This window comes from Macaca mulatta, chromosome 1 (assembly GCF_049350105.2).
Source record: "Macaca mulatta isolate MMU2019108-1 chromosome 1, T2T-MMU8v2.0, whole genome shotgun sequence".
Lineage (NCBI taxonomy): Eukaryota > Metazoa > Chordata > Mammalia > Primates > Cercopithecidae > Macaca > Macaca mulatta.
Window position 1 is genome coordinate 113073261 of NC_133406.1, and position 16647 is coordinate 113089907.

At 53.5% G+C, this 16647-nt stretch overlaps 2 protein-coding genes across 23 annotated transcripts; both read left to right on the forward strand.

Moving 5' to 3' along the window:
- Positions 1–229: 229 nt before the first annotated feature.
- On the forward strand, positions 230–4962 carry SLC39A1 (solute carrier family 39 member 1). 4 transcript variants are annotated; one of them, XM_001112391.4, is made up of 4 exons: positions 230–708; positions 1021–1239; positions 1417–1547; positions 3321–4962. In XM_001112391.4, exons 1-4 carry the CDS (start codon positions 555–557, stop codon positions 3975–3977), a joined length of 1161 nt encoding a protein of 386 aa, XP_001112391.2. In that variant the 5' UTR covers positions 230–554; the 3' UTR covers positions 3978–4962. The 4 variants fall into 4 exon arrangements, with proteins under 4 accessions (XP_001112391.2, XP_077802343.1, XP_001112490.1 ...); XM_077946217.1 differs by having other exon boundaries at positions 230–590; XM_001112490.5 differs by having other exon boundaries at positions 230–272.
- Positions 4963–5286: 324 nt separating this feature from the next.
- Positions 5287–16474, forward strand: CRTC2 (CREB regulated transcription coactivator 2). 19 transcript variants are annotated; one of them, XM_077994631.1, is made up of 14 exons: positions 5287–5417; positions 9007–9108; positions 9185–9298; positions 9861–9925; positions 10572–10640; positions 10812–10915; positions 11366–11395; positions 11550–11629; positions 11754–11803; positions 11937–12181; positions 12534–12937; positions 14762–15031; positions 15502–15688; positions 15817–16474. In XM_077994631.1, the coding sequence occupies exons 3-14, from the start codon at positions 9269–9271 to the stop codon at positions 16035–16037; spliced, it is 1755 nt and encodes a 584-aa protein (XP_077850757.1). In that variant the 5' UTR covers positions 5287–5417; positions 9007–9108; positions 9185–9268; the 3' UTR covers positions 16038–16474. The 19 variants fall into 19 exon arrangements, with proteins under 19 accessions (XP_077850757.1, XP_077850708.1, XP_015008050.1 ...); XM_015152564.3 differs by lacking the exon at positions 5287–5417 and adding an exon at positions 5444–5711 and having other exon boundaries at positions 9185–9301; positions 9864–9925; XM_077994522.1 differs by lacking the exon at positions 5287–5417 and adding an exon at positions 5444–5711.
- The last annotated feature ends 173 nt before the right edge of the window (positions 16475–16647 follow it).

Consider the following 16647-nt stretch of genomic DNA (forward strand, 5'->3'; position numbering starts at 1 on the left):
GCGCCCCAGGGCACCAGCCCCGAGGTCCTTTTCCTAATCTCCGCCCTCGCTCTCGCTCACTCTCCTCTCGTCGCCTGCTCCGCCCGCTCCCGGTCTCTGATTGCTACTAACTCACGTCACTCCCGGTCTGTCCCCGCCCACTCGGCGCTGCCATTGGCAGTCGGGCGTGGGTACGCGGCCTCTGTGGGGGAGGGGAGAGCTATGCGAGGGGGCGGGAATTCCCGACTCTAGGCCGGAAGCGCGCGGAGACCATGTAGTGAGACCCTCGGGAGGTGAGTGCGGGCTCTCTGGGAGCGGGGTCCAGGTCGGGCTGCCCAGGCCTCCCCGGGCCCGGGAGCAGGAGTCCCAGTTCACGCATTCTTCATCTGCTTCCCGCGACGCTGGCGGCCTCGCACCCCGCCTCCTGGAGCCCGGACTTTCAGGCACCGCCCTCAGTGTCGCCTTAGTCCGTCCCGGGACCGCAGACTCTTAGGGCCCCTCTCCTTGGCCATCTGCCTCTAGGTCCCAGCCTGGGGCCTGAAGCGCTTGCTCTCTACGCTGGGAAAAGGGGAACGATGGAGCGATCCAGCACCCAAACTTACCCTGTCCAGGCGACCCACGAAGATACCCATGACATCTCTGCACAGCCCCAGCCTTTTTGGCTTCACCCACTCCGTTCGGGAGTTGGGGACCTGGCCTCTACATTCCTTAGGGGAACTCCAGCTCCAGGTCCTATTTGGAGGCGGCTCCTAGTTTCCTAGTTCGCTGGGGGCGCCAGGTGAAAGGGTGATGAGATACCCATACAGCCTTTCTCAGGCCTAGGTTTCCCCCTTGCAGTCTCCCTGAATAAGTCACTTGGGAAAGAAAGTGTGAGAAGAGAGGAATGTTCCTGGTACAGGAGTAGATGAGTCACCCTGGGTTGGGGAAGGTCACAAAGTGGCTGGGGCCAGGGAGCTGCACTCTGCTGACCAAGCTTCTCCATTCCTTGCCCCATCTTCCCTTGCATGATTTTTCCCCACCCACTGTGGTCTGTCTTCCTAGGTCTGAGAGTCACTGGAGCTACCAGCAGCACCATGGGGCCCTGGGGAGAGCCAGAGCTCCTGGTGTGGCGCCCAGAGGCGGTAGCTTCAGAGCCTCCAGTGCCTGTGGGGCTGGAGGTGAAGTTGGGGGCCCTGGTGCTGCTGCTGGTGCTCACCCTCCTCTGCAGCCTGGTGCCCATCTGTGTGCTGCGCCGGCCAGGAGCTAACCATGAAGCCTCAGGTAAACCTCTCCTTTTCTCCACACTCCTATGAATGCTTGGCTTAGGGAGGGCTCTGGGGCTGTGGGGAGTGACCAAAGGAGGAGGGAAAGGCAAGGGTAGCCATTGTTTGGGTTGGGGTGGTGGGCCCTGGAGGGGGTTTGTTTGCTCATTCTCCTCTGTGCTTAACCCCTACCCAGCTTCCCGCCAGAAAGCGCTGAGCCTAGTAAGCTGTTTTGCGGGGGGTGTCTTTTTGGCCACCTGTCTCCTGGACCTGCTGCCTGACTACTTGGCTGCCATAGATGAGGCCCTGGCAGCCTTGCACGTGACGGTGAGCGCTGACCTGGACATGTGACATGCGGGAGGGAAATCACACACCTCTAAGAGTGTTGGTTTGTGGAGATCGATTCATGTGCCACTCTGTGACTTTGTGGAAGGCTTTTGGCATGTGATATGAATAGTGATTTTTGGTTATGGGGCATAATTCTTTCTGTGTTCCCTCCCCCTTCCCCATTCCCTGTGTGACCCCTACATGCCCTTTGAGACAGTAAGTCATTTTTTCTCAGGTGTGTGACTTTCTCTGTGGGTTCTCAGTTCTAGCTACCAGCAAGTGCTCCAAGAATCATCTTCACTCTCTCACCACTTTCCTAAAGGGCTGGAGATAGAGGTCTCTGTAGGCCTGAGAAGGATAGGAGGTGATTCCCTGGGTCCTGGTGTTGCTGACCTTTTTAGGCCTTGGCCTAAAGAAGTGGGCTGTGAGGAATGATCAAGTCCACGGCATAGGACTTGGTTTATTGTAGGAAAAACTGAGGCCGTTGGATAGTGGGGCAGGAAAGTCATCCTGGGCTCTTTCCTCTCTTTTTTCCCCTAAAACTGAGGAAGTGGCACTGGATGTAATCCTTTGTGTCTGTGACTGAGTGACCTGTGTCTCTGTGTGACTGCGTATAAGCCTGAATGTCCTGTGATATGTGGCTCTATGTATTTGGGGAGGTGGGCCAATGTGTGACCATTTCATGTATGTCTACATCCATGACTCTCAACTAGGAGTGTGGCTTTGCTCCTCAGGAAACAGTCTAGGGATATTTTTAGTTGTCACAGTGGGGAGGGGGATAGAGGGAACATTGTGCCTGCTGTTGGCATTTGGTAGGTAGAGATCAGAAATGCTATTAATCTACAGTGCATAAGACAGCTCCCATGACAGAATTATCTGGCCCAAAATGTGTTTTTGTTTGTTTGTTTGCTTGTTTGTTTGTTTGTTTTGAGAAAGAGTCTTGCTCTGTTGCCCAGGCTGGAGTGCAGTGGCACAATCTTGACTCACTGCAACCTCTGCCTCCGGGGTTCAAGTGATTCTCCTGGCTCAGCCTCCCGAGTAGCTGGGATTACAGGCATCCACCACCACACCCTGCTAATTTTTGTATTTTTTTTTTTTTTTTTTTGAGACGGAGTCTCGCTCTGTCTGTCGCCCAGGCTGGAGTGCAGTGGCCGGATCTCAGCTCGCTGCAAGCTCCGCCTCCCGGGTTTATGCCATTCTCCTGCCTCAGCCTCCCGAGTAGCTGGGACTACAGGCGCCTGCCACCTTGCCCGGCTAGTTTTTTTTTTTTCGTATTTTTAGTAGAGACGGGATTTCACCTTGTTAGCCAGGATGGTCTCGATCTCCTGACCTCGTGATCCGCCCGTCTCGGCCTCCCAAAGTGCTGGGATTACAGGCTTGAGCCACCGCGCCCGGCCTTAATTTTTGTATTTTTAGTAGAGATGGTGTTTCACCATGTTGGCCAGGCTGGTCTCAAACTCCTGGGCTCAAGTGATGTGCCCGCTTTGGTCTCCCAAAGTGCTGAGATTATAGGCATGAGCCACCGCAGCTGGCCCAAAAATGTTAATAGTTCCAAAGCTGAGAAACTTTGGTCTACATGTAACACTGTGAGTGACACCATAATCTGTGTGTGTGTATCATTCTGTATCAGTGTTACCAATTCACTTTATCTTTGTGTGACCGAGAGTAGCCCTGTATCTGTGTGGGACCCTAAGTCTGTGTAACTGGGCTTCCACCAGATTTTGCATCTCACTCTTCCTTCCCCTAACGTTTTGCTGCCGCTTCTGCCCACAGCTCCAGTTCCCGCTGCAAGAGTTCATCCTGGCCATGGGCTTCTTCCTGGTCCTGGTGATGGAGCAGATCACACTGGCTTACAAGGAGCAGTCAGGGCCGTCACCTCTTGAGGAAACAAGAGCTCTGCTGGGAACAGTGAATGGTGGGCCGCAGCATTGGCATGATGGGCCAGGGATTCCACAGGCGAGTGGAGCCCCAGCAAGCCCCTCAGCCTTGCGTGCCTGTGTACTGGTATTCTCCCTGGCCCTCCACTCCGTGTTTGAGGGACTGGCGGTGGGGCTGCAGCGAGACCGGGCTCGGGCGATGGAGCTGTGCCTGGCTTTGCTGCTCCACAAGGGCATCCTGGCTGTCAGCCTGTCCCTGCGGCTGCTGCAGAGCCACCTTAGGGCACAGGTGGTGGCTGGCTGTGGGATCCTCTTCTCATGCATGACACCTCTAGGCATCGGGCTGGGTGCAGCTCTGGCTGAGTCGGCGGGACCTCTGCACCAACTGGCCCAGTCTGTGCTAGAGGGCATGGCAGCTGGCACCTTTCTCTATATCACCTTTCTGGAAATCCTGCCCCAGGAGCTGGCCAGTTCTGAACAAAGGATCCTCAAGGTCATCCTGCTCCTAGCAGGCTTTGCCCTACTCACTGGCCTGCTCTTCATCCAAATCTAGGGTGCTTCAAGAGAGGGGTAGGGGAGATTGATGATCAGGTGCCCCTGTTCTCCCTTCCCTCCCCCAGTTGTGGGGAATAGGAAGGAATGGGGAAGGGAAGTACTGAGGACCAAAAAATTCTCTGGGAGCTAAAGATAGAGCCTTTGGGGCTATCTGACTAATGAGAGGGAAGTGGGCAGACGAGAGGCTGGCCCCAGTCCCAAGAAACAAGAGATAGTCAAGTCGCTAGAGACATGATCAGGGGACATTAGGATTGGGGAAGACACGACTGCTAGAAGCAGAAGTTGGACACTATACATAAGGACAGGCTCACATGGGAGGCTGGAGGTGGGCACCCAGCTGCTGTGGGACAGCTATGTAGAGGTCATAAACCTAGAGTCAGTGTCCTGTTGGTCCTAGCCCATTTCAGCACCCTGCCACTTGGAGTGGACCCCTCCTACTTTTCTTAGCACCTGCCCTCATATCTATCTCCCTCTTCCCGTCTCCCAGGGGACTAGTGCCAAATGGTCTCTCCCTGCCAATTTTGGTATCTTCTCTGGCCTCTCCAGTCCTACTTACTCCTCTATTTTTAAAGTGCCAAACAAATCCCCTTCCTCTTTCTCAAAGCACAGTTATGTGGCACTGAGCCCTACCCAGCACCTCAGTGAAGGGGTCCTGCTTGCTCTTTATTTTGGTCCTGGATCCTGGGGTGGGGCAGAAATATTTTCTGGGCTGGGGTAGGAGGAAGGTTGCTGCAGCCACCTACTGCTACTGTACCCTAGGAATATGGGGACATGGACATGGTGTCCCATGCCCAGATGATAAACACTGAGCTGCCAAAACTTTTTTAAATACACCCGAGGAGCCCAAGGGGGAAGGGCAATGCCTACCCATAGCGTTATTTTTGGGGAGGGAGGGCTGTGCATAGGGCCATATTCTTTAGAATCTATTTTATTAACTGACCTGTTTTGGGACCTGTTACCCAAATAAAAGATGTTTCTAGACATCTGTACAGTATCTGATTTATTTGTTTTGGGAAAGGGGTGGGCATGTGGCCAGCCTGAGAGGGCCTGAGTCCCAGATGTTTACAGCTGTTTTAAGATTCTTGGTCTCACTGTTTTCACTCAGGCCCCGATAGTCCCCTTGAAGATAACCAAATTTTTCCTCCTTTGTGTCTTGGTACTTCTTTCCCGGTCCCCCTCCTCTCCGCTCCCCTCGCTCTTCCTTTCCTCTCTAATTCCTCTCCCCTTTCCGTTCGTAGTCTCAGGACTAATTTAGAACTACTCTTCCCAGCTTGCCCCTCTCAGGGAGTAGCCGAGAGGGTGGAGCGAAGTCCCCAGTTTCCGGAGTCAGCAGGGCTGCTGGGAAGTGGAGTCCGTTTCCTCCCGGTGCTGCGTGACTGGAGATGTGAAGGAGTCTCGTAAACAAACTACAATTCCCGGCGGCCCCCGCGCTCAACAGGTCAGGGCTAGGCTGGGGCCGGGTTCGCTGTGCTCGCTGAGGCGGCGGTGGCTACGGCTGGAGGAGCCGGGCCAGGGCCGCGGCGAAGGCCGCGGCTGGTACTGGAAGGGTGGCAGGCAGGGACGGGGAAGGAAGATGGCGACGTCGGGGGCGAACGGGCCTGGCTCGGCCACGGCCTCGGCCTCGGCTTCCAATCCGCGCAAATTTAGTGAGAAGATCGCGCTGCAGAAGCAGCGTCAGGCCGAGGAGACGGCGGCCTTCGAGGAGGTGATGATGGACATCGGCTCCACCCGGGTGAGGGGCCGCGCCGGGGAGCCGAGCAGAGCTGAGCAGTTACAGAGCGGAGACCGGAGAGGCGGGGCGGGGGCGGGCGTCGCAGCGAAGGAGGCGGAACGGGGCAGGGGACGCGGGCGCCGCCGTTTGGGAGGCGCAGGTTGAGGGCCGAGGGACAGGAAGAAGGATTTTGCCGGGGGAGACCGAAACACTGGAGAGGTTGGGGGTGTAGAGGAGACTGGGGGCCCGAGTACGTGAGGCGGGAGTGGACGGAGAGAGGAGATGGGTCCGGCGGAGGTAGGAGGTGAGTGGTCCTTGTGCATCCCTGACGGAGTCCCCTCGAGGACGCTACTGAAGCATGCCTGGTATTGGAGTATGGCCTGGGAGGAGGGCTGCTTGCCTGTAACCTGGCTCCTCTGAGTTTGTGATCTCCTCCAAACTGGTCCCTCTGCCCTCTGCGCTTTGGTGCCCCCGGGAAAGGGCCCCTTGCGTGGTTTGAACGAGCGGTGCTGTGTATAGTGGGGCAGGAAGTCCCCTCCTGCGTCCCGTCCTTTTGCTTCCTTTTTCAAATACTTCTTGTGGTTTCCTGACGTGAATGAAGGTGAGGTCCATTGCTTGGTGTTTTGTCCTGGCCTCCTTGGAGGAGAGGTAGAGTTTTGAATCCTAAAACTGGGTAACCGTTCGACCATAAGTTGTGTGGAACTCTATGGTTTGCTGAGCTTTCTAGGGAGATGGCTGCTTTGTGGGTCCGTGTGTAGGGTGCCTTGGAGGGTTTCTATGTGTAGGGAATATTCATTCCTAGAAAGTTCTTGAGAGAACTTTCAGGCCTCTGCCAGGCTGCCTCTGAAGCCCCCCGGCCTTGATTTCTTGCTTTCCAAGGCTGGATGTCAGAGGGACCAAGGGGTGGGAGTCTGCCTAGGTGGTATGCAGTCTTAATTTAGGGACACATTCTTCTAAAAAAACTGCAATAAGGGTATTGCAGTGATTCCTCATGGCAGAGAGCTAGAAGGAATTTAAGGGTTGATGATGGAACGTTACTACAACATCTCTAGCCTTTTTCTGCTGGTCTGACTGTGGTTGCATCTGTGACTGTGACTCTGGTTGTATTTTTGTGTGTATCCCCCTTGACTCTGTTAGTCTTTTTTTTTTTTTCCTCGTCCTTTCCCCTTTGAGTCTCTAGGGAGTATGTGCCCTAGTTTGTGGGAGTCAGAAGTTAGGTGGGGAGGCAAATCTGGGAGGGTGTCTGTGCATGCATGTGCACACTTACATGCATGTGTGTGCATAACCCACTGTAACCACTGTGAGGATTATGATCTAACTGTAGATTGCTCCCCTTTAGGAGCTTTTTCATCATGTTGGGGACAGAGACAGGAAGATGGGAGTCTGATCTTGATAGCGTGAGGCCCTGCCCTCAGGACTGTGATTCTAGCAGAGGCACGGTGGGATCTTAGGGCTTGTATGTGCAAAGAAAGGCTGTGTGAAACTCAAAAGCTGGGGCTTCTCTTTATGGTGCCTTGATCTCTTAAAAGGCCCCCTCTACCCACCTTGCTCCTATTGGTTAATTTCTCAGCTACACAGAAAAGTCTAGTGGGCTTATATGGCCAGGGGACCCAAAAGCCTAGAGCTAGGGACAAGAGATCTGGGACTCAGCCTGTTATCTGGCCAGGTGGGAGGGCTCATTTGAGACAGAGATGGTCATGGGAGGCTATACCACTGAGAGACTGGGGTTGCCATATATGTTGATAGTGGTCTTGAAGTGGTCCAGAGGTCAGCACAGTGCCCACTGAACTCACTAGGCTGACCTCCTGGAACAGAACGTCAGTTCTGATGTTGGCTTCTGTACAAGAGTGTGACCCTGGAAGCTCTTAGAACTTGCCCCTCCTCAGCTACCCTCCTCCCCATGGCCTTGCCCTGGGCCTGTTTATTTGGCTGGTGGCAGGGGCTGAGCCTTGGAAATAGATGCTCACCTCTCACAGAGATAGGATATCTGTACACAGGCTAAATCCATGTCAGGCTGTCTGACGTCTATGCCAGACATATCTCCCCAAAGTGAGGATGAGACCAGGAAGATGGCTCTGGCCCATGCTGGAGTGGGCTACTGCTCTCTCCACCCTCTTCCTCCAGGCTTCCCTGCCAATTCAGGAGCCTTAGGATTCAGTGGAAGAATGTCCCTTGGTTTTGGTGCTGTTTTTCCAGCTAGGAGAGTTGTCATTCCTTGGATGTTCTAGTTTGGGAGGTGCAGGCTTTGTGTAGCCTTCCTGAGGCTGGGCAAGTGGCAGAGCCCAGAAGCCTGTGCTCTCCAGAGTGGGAAGGAAAAAGGCTGGCAGTAATGGCTCTGTGACATCCATCTGTAGCCTTCCTCTTAATGACCCAATTAGTCCTGGATGCATCTAGAAAGAAAGCAGAGGTTCCTAATAGGCACTCTCCCTTGTGAGTAGCCCGGGGGCTCCTGGCAGCCCCTCAGGGACTCTGCTTAGAGTGATGCCAAATGAGACAGGTCTTGAGCAGAATATCTGTCTCCGCCTGGCAGGATGATGTCAAACAGTAGTGATATCATTGATGAGGGCAGTCTGCAGATGGGCTCTGGTGGGTTATTTGCACCAAATCTCAGTGGACCTTTCAAACCCCAACACTGGCCTTTCTTCTGGAAGATTATTTCTTTATTTTTATTTACTTTTTTTTTGGAGACAGGATCTCACTCTGTCACCCAGGCAGCTGGAGCAGAGTGACATAAACACGTCTCACTGCAGCCTCTACCTCCCAGGCTCAAGCGATCCTCCTGTAGCAACGGAGTCTTACCGTGTTGCCCAGTCTGCTTTCCAATACCTGGGGTCAAGCGATCCTCCTACCTCTGCCTCCCAAAGTGCTGGGATTACAGGTGTGAGCTACTGTGCCTGGCCTAGATTTTTTTTTTTTGAGACGGAGTCTCGCTCTGTCACCCATACTGGAGTACACTGGCGCGATCTTGGCTCACTGAAAGCTCTGCCTCCCGGGTTCACGCCATTCTCCTACCTCAGCCTCCCAAGTAGCTGGGACTACAGGTGCCCGCCACCACGCCCAGCTAATTTTTTGTATTTTTAGTATAGACGGGGTTTCACCGTGTTGGCCAGGATGGTCTCGATCTCCTGACCTCGTGATACACCCACCTCGGCCTCCCAAAGTGCTGGGATTACAGGTGTGAGTTACTGTGCCTGGCCTAGATATTTTAAAAGCAGTGACAGCAGCAGCATATCCTGGTGACAGAGATGGCAAGGATGACTGAAGGAAATAGTGCTCAGGACCTTCCTGACATTCCCACTTGTTCCCCATGTCTCAGTTACAGGCCCAAAAACTGCGACTGGCGTACACAAGGAGCTCTCATTATGGTGGGTCTCTGCCCAATGTTAACCAGATTGGCTCTGGCCTGGCCGAGTTCCAGGTGAGTAGACACCAGCCAGGGAGGAGTGGAGGTTCTTTAGGCTGCTTCCTCTGCTGACTTCTGTCCTTTTTGGCAGAGCCCCCTCCACTCACCTTTGGATTCATCTCGAAGCACACGGCACCATGGGCTGGTGGAACGGGTGCAGCGAGATCCTCGAAGAATGGTGTCCCCACTTCGCCGATACCCCCGCCACATATCCTTCACAGGGGACTTGGGAGTGTCTGAAAGATAGTGGGATGGGGTTCCTCAGGGACTTATAGGAAGCACTTGAAGTGTTGTGCAGTCCCATCCTTCTCCTGGAGCTCTTCTTTACCCAGCTTCCCTGAAAACAACCATAGCTCCTGCATCAGCACCTGGTCCTGTGATAAGGAGTTTTTGCTCCTGAGGCTGTGCCCCCTGTCTCTGGCTGGCTCTGGCTGTCTTCACATCAGCTTGCTGCCAGAGGCAGCCTTCCTTGTCTCTTGCTAAAGGAGATTGCGTCCCTTCTCCTCACATTTCTGAGTTTTCAGTCTCAGAGACATGTGTACCTGTATCCTCGAAGTCCTGCCTGGACATTCTCCTGGATTTTTTTCAGCCCCGTTAGACCTGATTCCCTTCTTCTCTTCCATTCTTTGATCCTATCGTTGTCCCTTATAGAAGAGGAGAAAGGTATGTGTTTCTCAAAACAACTTATCTGCTGCCTCCACTGTTCTTTCCTCATCTGGCCTCTATCTCATCTGTCCTCTCTACTTTTTTCCTTAACTGGTGCTGTTCACATTGACAGCTCTCCCTACAGTCCTGCCTACTTATCTCCTCCCCCAGAGTCTAGCTGGCGAAGGTAAGTGTCCAGGGCAGGCGGAAGCTCCTGCCTACTCTCTGCCATGTTTCTGGAGGGAGCTGCCCCTTCTGGGTTGGGGCTGGGATTACTGAGCTAAGGTTTCAACAGTACCTCTTCCTATAACGCCAGGGCTGAGAGAGGTGGAGGCAGTTGGAGTAGGTGGGTCAGAGTCCAGCCTTGGCCATGTTGACACGAGTGGTCAAGCCTCCCAGTCCAGCTAGAGCAGAACCAATGGGAACTGTAGCCAGCTTGGGGTGTGTGTGTAAGGGGGAGGGGAGAATGGCAGAGGGGCAGGTGAAAATGGTGACCTTCTGTCAAAGGTGGGTGCAAGATGTAGTGCTCTGGCACTTTTAGATTTCTGAAACTCTCCCCTTGTCCATCTCACCTTCAGTGCTCATACCCAGAAGAGCTGCTGGGCTCCAAGATTCCCATTCAGCTGGTCCTGGCAGAGAGGTTTCCAGCTTTCTTAGATTGACTGGGGGAGGGGTCAATCATAAACAGGAGAAGAAACAGAAAGAAAAGGGGATGATCTGGGTGCCTAGCCATCTTCACTTCCATCTTGGCTGCCCCACATTTTCCAACCCCTATACCCACCTTCTTGTCCACTGCCAGCCTTCCTCCTCATGACTTTGTTTTTCTACCCCAGGACGATGCCCTGGGGCAATTTCCCTGCAGAGAAGGGGCAGTTGTTTCGACTACCATCTGCACTTAACAGGTGATGGCCTTTGCCTTCTTTAGGCCACATCTCCTCTTATCTGTAGTTTCTGGGGCCCTGTTCCCTCACCACCCCCCATTTCCAGCCCAGCTAGTGTTTTCCCTTGCTGGGCAGGGCTTAGGGACCAGGAAGACTGTCACTGGTGTCAGCTCATTCCTGCTCCCCCCATAGGACAAGCTCTGACTCTGCCCTTCATACAAGTGTGATGAACCCCAGTCCCCAGGATACCTACCCAGGCCCCACACCTCCCAGCATCCTGCCCAGCCGACGTGGGGGTAAGTGGCCCTGTCCCAGGGTTGGGAGTAACCACGGAGCTATTTATTTATTTATTTATTTATTTATTTATTCATTCATTCATCCATTCATTATTATTTTTTGAGACGGAGTCTCACTCTGTCGCCCAGGCTGGAGTGCAATGGCACGATCTCGGCTCACTGCAACCTCTGCCCTCCGAGTTCAAGTGATTCTCCTGCCTCAGCCTCCCGAGTAGCTGGGGTTACAGGCGTCTGCCACCGCGCCCAGCTAATTTTTTGTGTTTTTAGTAGAGATGGGGTTTCACCATCTTGGCCAGGCTGGTCTTGAACTCGTGACCTCGTGATCCACCCGCCTCGGCCTCCCAAAGTGCTGAGATTACAGGTGTGAGCCACCACGCCTGGCCTCCACGGAGCTATTTAAAGCAGGTAGGCAAGTGGGCACTGCAGCCAACGCCACTGTATCCCTTGCAGGTATTCTGGATGGTGAAATGGACCCCAAAGGTATGTGTTCCTCACTGCTGTGGGTACTGGATGCCAAACAATTTCTGGGCTGGTGTTGGGATTGTGTGCAGGTTCAGGGAGCAGGACTCCTTCCCGCCTGCTTCTGCTTCCTGTCCTGCCTTATGGGCTCTTTCTCCAACTCTCCCATCACCAGTCTTTCTCTTTCAAGTACCTGCTATTGAGGAGAACTTGCTAGATGACAAGCATTTGCTGAAGCCATGGGATGCTAAGAAGGTAGGTGGAGGCCACCGGGTGTCACCCACTAGTCTCTCTGCTATCCCCTTGCCATGGGGCAGGCCTTCCAGGGTTCTGCACTGAGCACTGTCCTCATTTTCCATATTCTTCCTTCTTTCCTCAGCTATCCTCATCCTCTTCCCGACCTCGGTCCTGTGAAGTCCCTGGAATTAAGTAAGTATTCCCTGAGGTTGGCTGAGAGTTGGGGGAAGGAAGTACAGGGAGATGTAGAAGACTGATCTCTGCTCTTCCCTGACCACCGCACCCCACTCCTATTTACATCTTTCTTTTTCTCTCCTTCCCCTAGCATCTTTCCATCTCCTGACCAGCCTGCCAATGTGCCTGTCCTCCCACCTGCCATGAACACGGGGGGCTCCCTACCTGACCTCACCAACCTGCACTTTCCCCCACCACTGCCCACCCCCCTGGACCCTGAAGAGACAGCCTACCCTAGCCTGAGTGGGGGCAACAGTACCTCCAATTTGACCCACACCATGACTCACCTGGGCATCAGCGGGGGCATGGGCCTGGGCCCAGGCTATGATGCACCAGGTGAGTGGCTGTCCTGGCCATGTGCCCACTGGGTGCTGCCTGACTGGAGGGATGAAGGGGAGGGCGGTTTGAGCACCTGAGATCCTGCTGTGACCGCCCACACCAGCCTGTCACCTCTGCACCCCGGGATTCCCTCACGGCAGTTCTCAGCCAGTGATAACTGGTTGGTGTGGTGTTTCCTAGAAAGAAGAGGAAGGGCAGCCCCCAGATGGGCAGTGCTGTCAGGGATAGAGTAGGGAGGACGTTGTGTTGCTGCTTTCATAGTCTGGTCACTGCTACCCGTTCTGGGTGGAAAGGGGCCCAGTTCCCATCAGTAATGTTGGCATCTCTGGTTTTTTGTCTGTGCCTGCAGGACTTCATTCACCTCTCAGCCACCCATCCCTGCAGTCCTCCCTAAGCAATCCCAACCTCCAGGCTTCCCTGAGCAGTCCTCAGCCCCAGCTCCAGGGCTCCCACAGCCACCCCTCTCTGCCTGCCTCTTCCTTGGCCCGCCATGCACTACCCACCACCTCCCTGGGCCACCCCTCACTCAGTGCTCCGGCTCTCTCCTCCTCCTCTTCCTCCTCCACTTCATCTCCTGTTTTGGGCGCCCCCCCTTACCCTGCTTCTACCCCTGGGGCCTCCCCCCACCACCGCCGTGTGCCCCTCAGCCCCCTGAGTTTGCTCGCGGGCCCAGCCGACGCCAGAAGGTCCCAACAGCAGCTGCCCAAACAGTTTTCGCCAACAATGTCACCCACCTTGTCTTCCATCACTCAGGTATGCGTGGCTGCCTTCCCTGCACGTCTGTCTCCCTTCCCTTTTCTTCTGCCATGTTGTTTCCCTCCCACCCTCCTTTCCTCAAATACCTACTCTATACTCATCCCCTTCCATTCCTCTGTCCTCCACCTGCCCCATCGTTTATCCATCTTGTCTCCTTTTGCTTCACAGTGCAAACACAAAAGCTGTGGTTAAGCTTTTTTAGTTTCAAATCCTGGCTCTACCTCTTACTAGCAGTCACCTTGGACAAGTTATTTAATTTCTATAAGCCTCAGTAGTTTCATTTCTAAAACAAGGATGGTTCATGAGGATCAAATGAAATAACATACATAAAATACTTAGTACCACATATAGCCCAGGTATATGCTTGACAAATAGTAGCTTACCCTTTCCTTTTATTTGCCTCCTTTGTTCCTATCCATTTCGTGTCTGTCTGTTATCTGATGCCTCTAGCCTGTCCCATCTCCTCCCCTGTATCCCCTCCTAATTTCATAGAATTTGTAGAATCAGAGAATCTCCTACTGTGGAGCCCAATCCCTTCACTTAATAGATGAGGAAAGTAGGACCTAGAGGGAAAGTGTCTTTTCCAGGTTTACCCAGCAAGTTAGGGAGAGTTGAGACTAGAACTCGAAACTCTTAGTTTAGGGCTTTTTCCACAGAGATGAAATTCTTAGCCCTTGTCTCCCTTCCTATCCTTTTCCTCCTTCATTGCTGTCCCTGGAATGTGTGATCTATGTTCCATCTTTACTCAGGTCCCCACTTTTGTAGGAAAGACTGAGGCCAGATTAGCAAGGGCTCTGTTCCCAGAGTGTGGAATGAGCTTGACTTCCCTTCCTTTCTTTCTCCTTTTCCTTCCTTCTTCTCCCACTCCCTCGGGCCTCTTCACGGCTATAGAACAGCAGTTCTCAACCTTAGTTCCTTATTTACTAACAATAAATAGTTCAAGTACCAAGGTTTAAGAATGGTTTACTTCTAAGGCTGGGCACAGTGGCTCATGCCTGTAATCCCAGCACTTTGGGAGGCCAAGGTGGGAGGATTATTTGAGCCCAGGAGTTCAAAACTAGCCTGGGCAATATGGTGAGACTCAATCTCTACAACAAATAAAAAATCAGCCAGGTGCAGTCGTGCACGCTTGTAGTCCTGGCTACTGGGGAGGCTGAGATGGGAGGATCACTTGAGCCAGGAAGGTTGAGGCTTCAGTTCCAACTATGATTGCACCACTGTACTCCAGCCTGGGCAACAGAGTGAGGCCCTGTCTCAAAAAAGGAGAATAGTTTACTTATGGAATAGATTTAAAATTAACCCTGTGTTAGCCTCACTATATCACTTTCATTCTGATATGCACTTTTTTTTTTTTTTTTTTTTTTGAGACAGTCTCGCTCTGTTGCCCAGGCTGGAGTGCAGTGGTGTGATCTCGGCTCACTGCAACCTCCCACTTCCTGGGTTCAAGCAGTTCTCCTGTCTCAGCCTTCTGAATAGCTGGGACTACAGACGCCCGCTACCATACCCAGCTAATTTTTGTATTTTTAGTAGAGACGGGGTTTCACCATGTTGGCCAGGCTGGTCTCGAACTCCTGACCTCAGGTGATCCACCCGCCTTGGACCTCCCAAAGTGCTGGGATTACAGACATGAGCCACCACACCCTGCCAACTAATACCCATTTTTGAGTAACTGCACTCAACCCCAGGGATGCCCGTGAGAATGTAGAATGTTGTCACATTTGTTTTGGGAGTGGTTGTAGCTAAAGAAGGTGGGAAGCCCTGACTAAGAATTCTTGGGGTATACACTGAGCGGTAAGCTTCCCTCTTTTTACTTCTTTTCAGGGCGTCCCCCTGGATACCAGTAAACTGTCGACTGACCAGCGGTTGCCCCCATACCCATACAGCTCCCCAAGTCTGGTTCTGCCTACCCAGCCACACACCCCAAAGTCTCTACAGCAGCCAGGACTGCCCTCTCAGTCTTGTTCAGTGCAGTCCTCAGGTGGGCAGCCCCCAGGCAGGCAGTCTCATTACGGGACACTGTACCCACCTGGGCCCAGTGGGCATGGGCAACAGTCTTACCACCGGCCAATGAGTGACTTCAACCTGGGGAATGTGAGTACTCAGGCTCCTTGCTCAAAAGCAGGGGAGGGGGTGAGGGTGGGTCAATGGGGCCTGAATGGCATGGCTGGTGCACTGTGAATGGGGAGATCTAGGTGGGGTGGGTGGTGGGGAGATCTCGTCTCCCTGGAGGTAACATAGTACTGCCAGCTTGGGGCTCCTCTCTTCCTGCGTTTGACCCTACTCCTGCCCCTCTATTTCTGCTCAGCTTGCTCTTTGATGACTTCTGCCTTGACCCGTTCTCTTCCTGGCATGCACATGCTCTGGCCCAGCAGGTACGGTGCCCATACTTACTTCGGGCCCCGTGCTCGCTTCTGTCGCTCTGCTTGCTGCCACCTCCCTCTGTCATTGCCTCTGTTCCTGGGGTGGATGAAGATTTCTGGGCAAAGGGGTTATGTTAGCAGGGCTAGGCAGGATACCAGTTCTAAATCCTACTTCCTCAAGATTTGTCTGTGTGTCCATAGCTGGAGCAGTTCAGCATGGAGAGCCCATCAACCAGCCTGGTGCTGGATCCCCCTGGCTTTTCTGAAGGGCCTGGATTTTTAGGGGGTGAGGGGCCAATGGGTGGCCCTCAGGATCCCCACACCCTCAACCACCAGAACTTGACCCACTGTTCCCGCCATGGCTCAGGGCCTAACATCATCCTCACAGGTGAGTGGGGGTGGCTGGTGATGGAAAATGGAAGGAGGGAATGACACATTCACTAATGAGTAGGAGATTGAGGGGTCTTGGAAAAGTTTATAGGACATGGGGTCCTCACCTGTCTATTCTACCCACAGGGGACTCCTCTCCAGGTTTCTCTAAGGAGATTGCAGCAGCCCTGGCTGGAGTGCCTGGCTTTGAGGTGTCAGCAGCTGGGTTGGAGCTAGGGCTTGGGCTAGAAGATGAGCTACGCATGGAGCCACTGGGCCTGGAAGGGCTAAACATGCTGAGTGACCCCTGTGCCCTGCTGCCCGATCCTGCTGTGGAGGATTCATTCCGCAGTGACCGGCTCCAATGAGGGGACCTCATCACCATCCCTCTTCTTGGCCCCATCCCCCACCACCGTTCCTTTCCTCCCTTCCCCCTGGCAGGTAGAGACTCTGCTCTCTGTCCCCAGATCCTCTTTCTAGCATGAATGAAGGATGCCAAGAATGAGAAAAAGCAAGGGGTTTGTCCAGGTGGCCCCTGAATTCTGCACAAGGGGTGGGCCTGGGGGAACTCAAGGGAGGGCCTAAAGCACTTGTAACTTTGAACCGTCTGTCTGGAGGTCAGAGCCTGTTGGAAAGCAGGGGATAGAGAGGAGCCCTGGAGGCAGGGCTTGTCCGGATGCCTAGGGGTGGGCAGTGCCAGCCCCTCCTCACCACTCTTCCCCTTGCAATGGAGGAGAGAGCCAGAGTGGATACTATTTTTTATTAAATATATTATTATATGTTAATAAAAAAATATCAAACCCTTGGTGTGGTTGGTTATTATTTGGGGCATGGCTGGGGATCTAGGGAGTTACAGAGCCATGGGTCTTTTTATCTATTAGGCTTTTTGCATCTTCTTAGCACCACTGTGCTTTGTGGAAGGGCCCGACAGCCTCGGAATTTGTACCTAGCATGGACGTAGGAAAGCTTCCCCTACAT

Excerpts from the sequence above, each read along its gene's own strand:
- SLC39A1 (XM_001112391.4), top strand. The coding sequence starts at position 555 with ATGGAGCGATCCAGCACCCAAACTTACCCTGTCCAGGCGACCCACGAA. Across the intron at positions 709-1,020 it reads TAGGGGAACTCCAGCTCCAG|GTCTGAGAGTCACTGGAGCT; the intron begins GTCCTATTTGGA and ends CTGTCTTCCTAG. Across the intron at positions 1,548-3,320 it reads TGGCAGCCTTGCACGTGACG|CTCCAGTTCCCGCTGCAAGA; the intron begins GTGAGCGCTGAC and ends TTCTGCCCACAG.
- CRTC2 (XM_015152564.3), top strand. The coding sequence starts at position 5,553 with ATGGCGACGTCGGGGGCGAACGGGCCTGGCTCGGCCACGGCCTCGGCC. Across the intron at positions 5,712-9,006 it reads TGGACATCGGCTCCACCCGG|TTACAGGCCCAAAAACTGCG; the intron begins GTGAGGGGCCGC and ends CCCATGTCTCAG. Across the intron at positions 15,689-15,816 it reads GCCTAACATCATCCTCACAG|GGGACTCCTCTCCAGGTTTC; the intron begins GTGAGTGGGGGT and ends TTCTACCCACAG.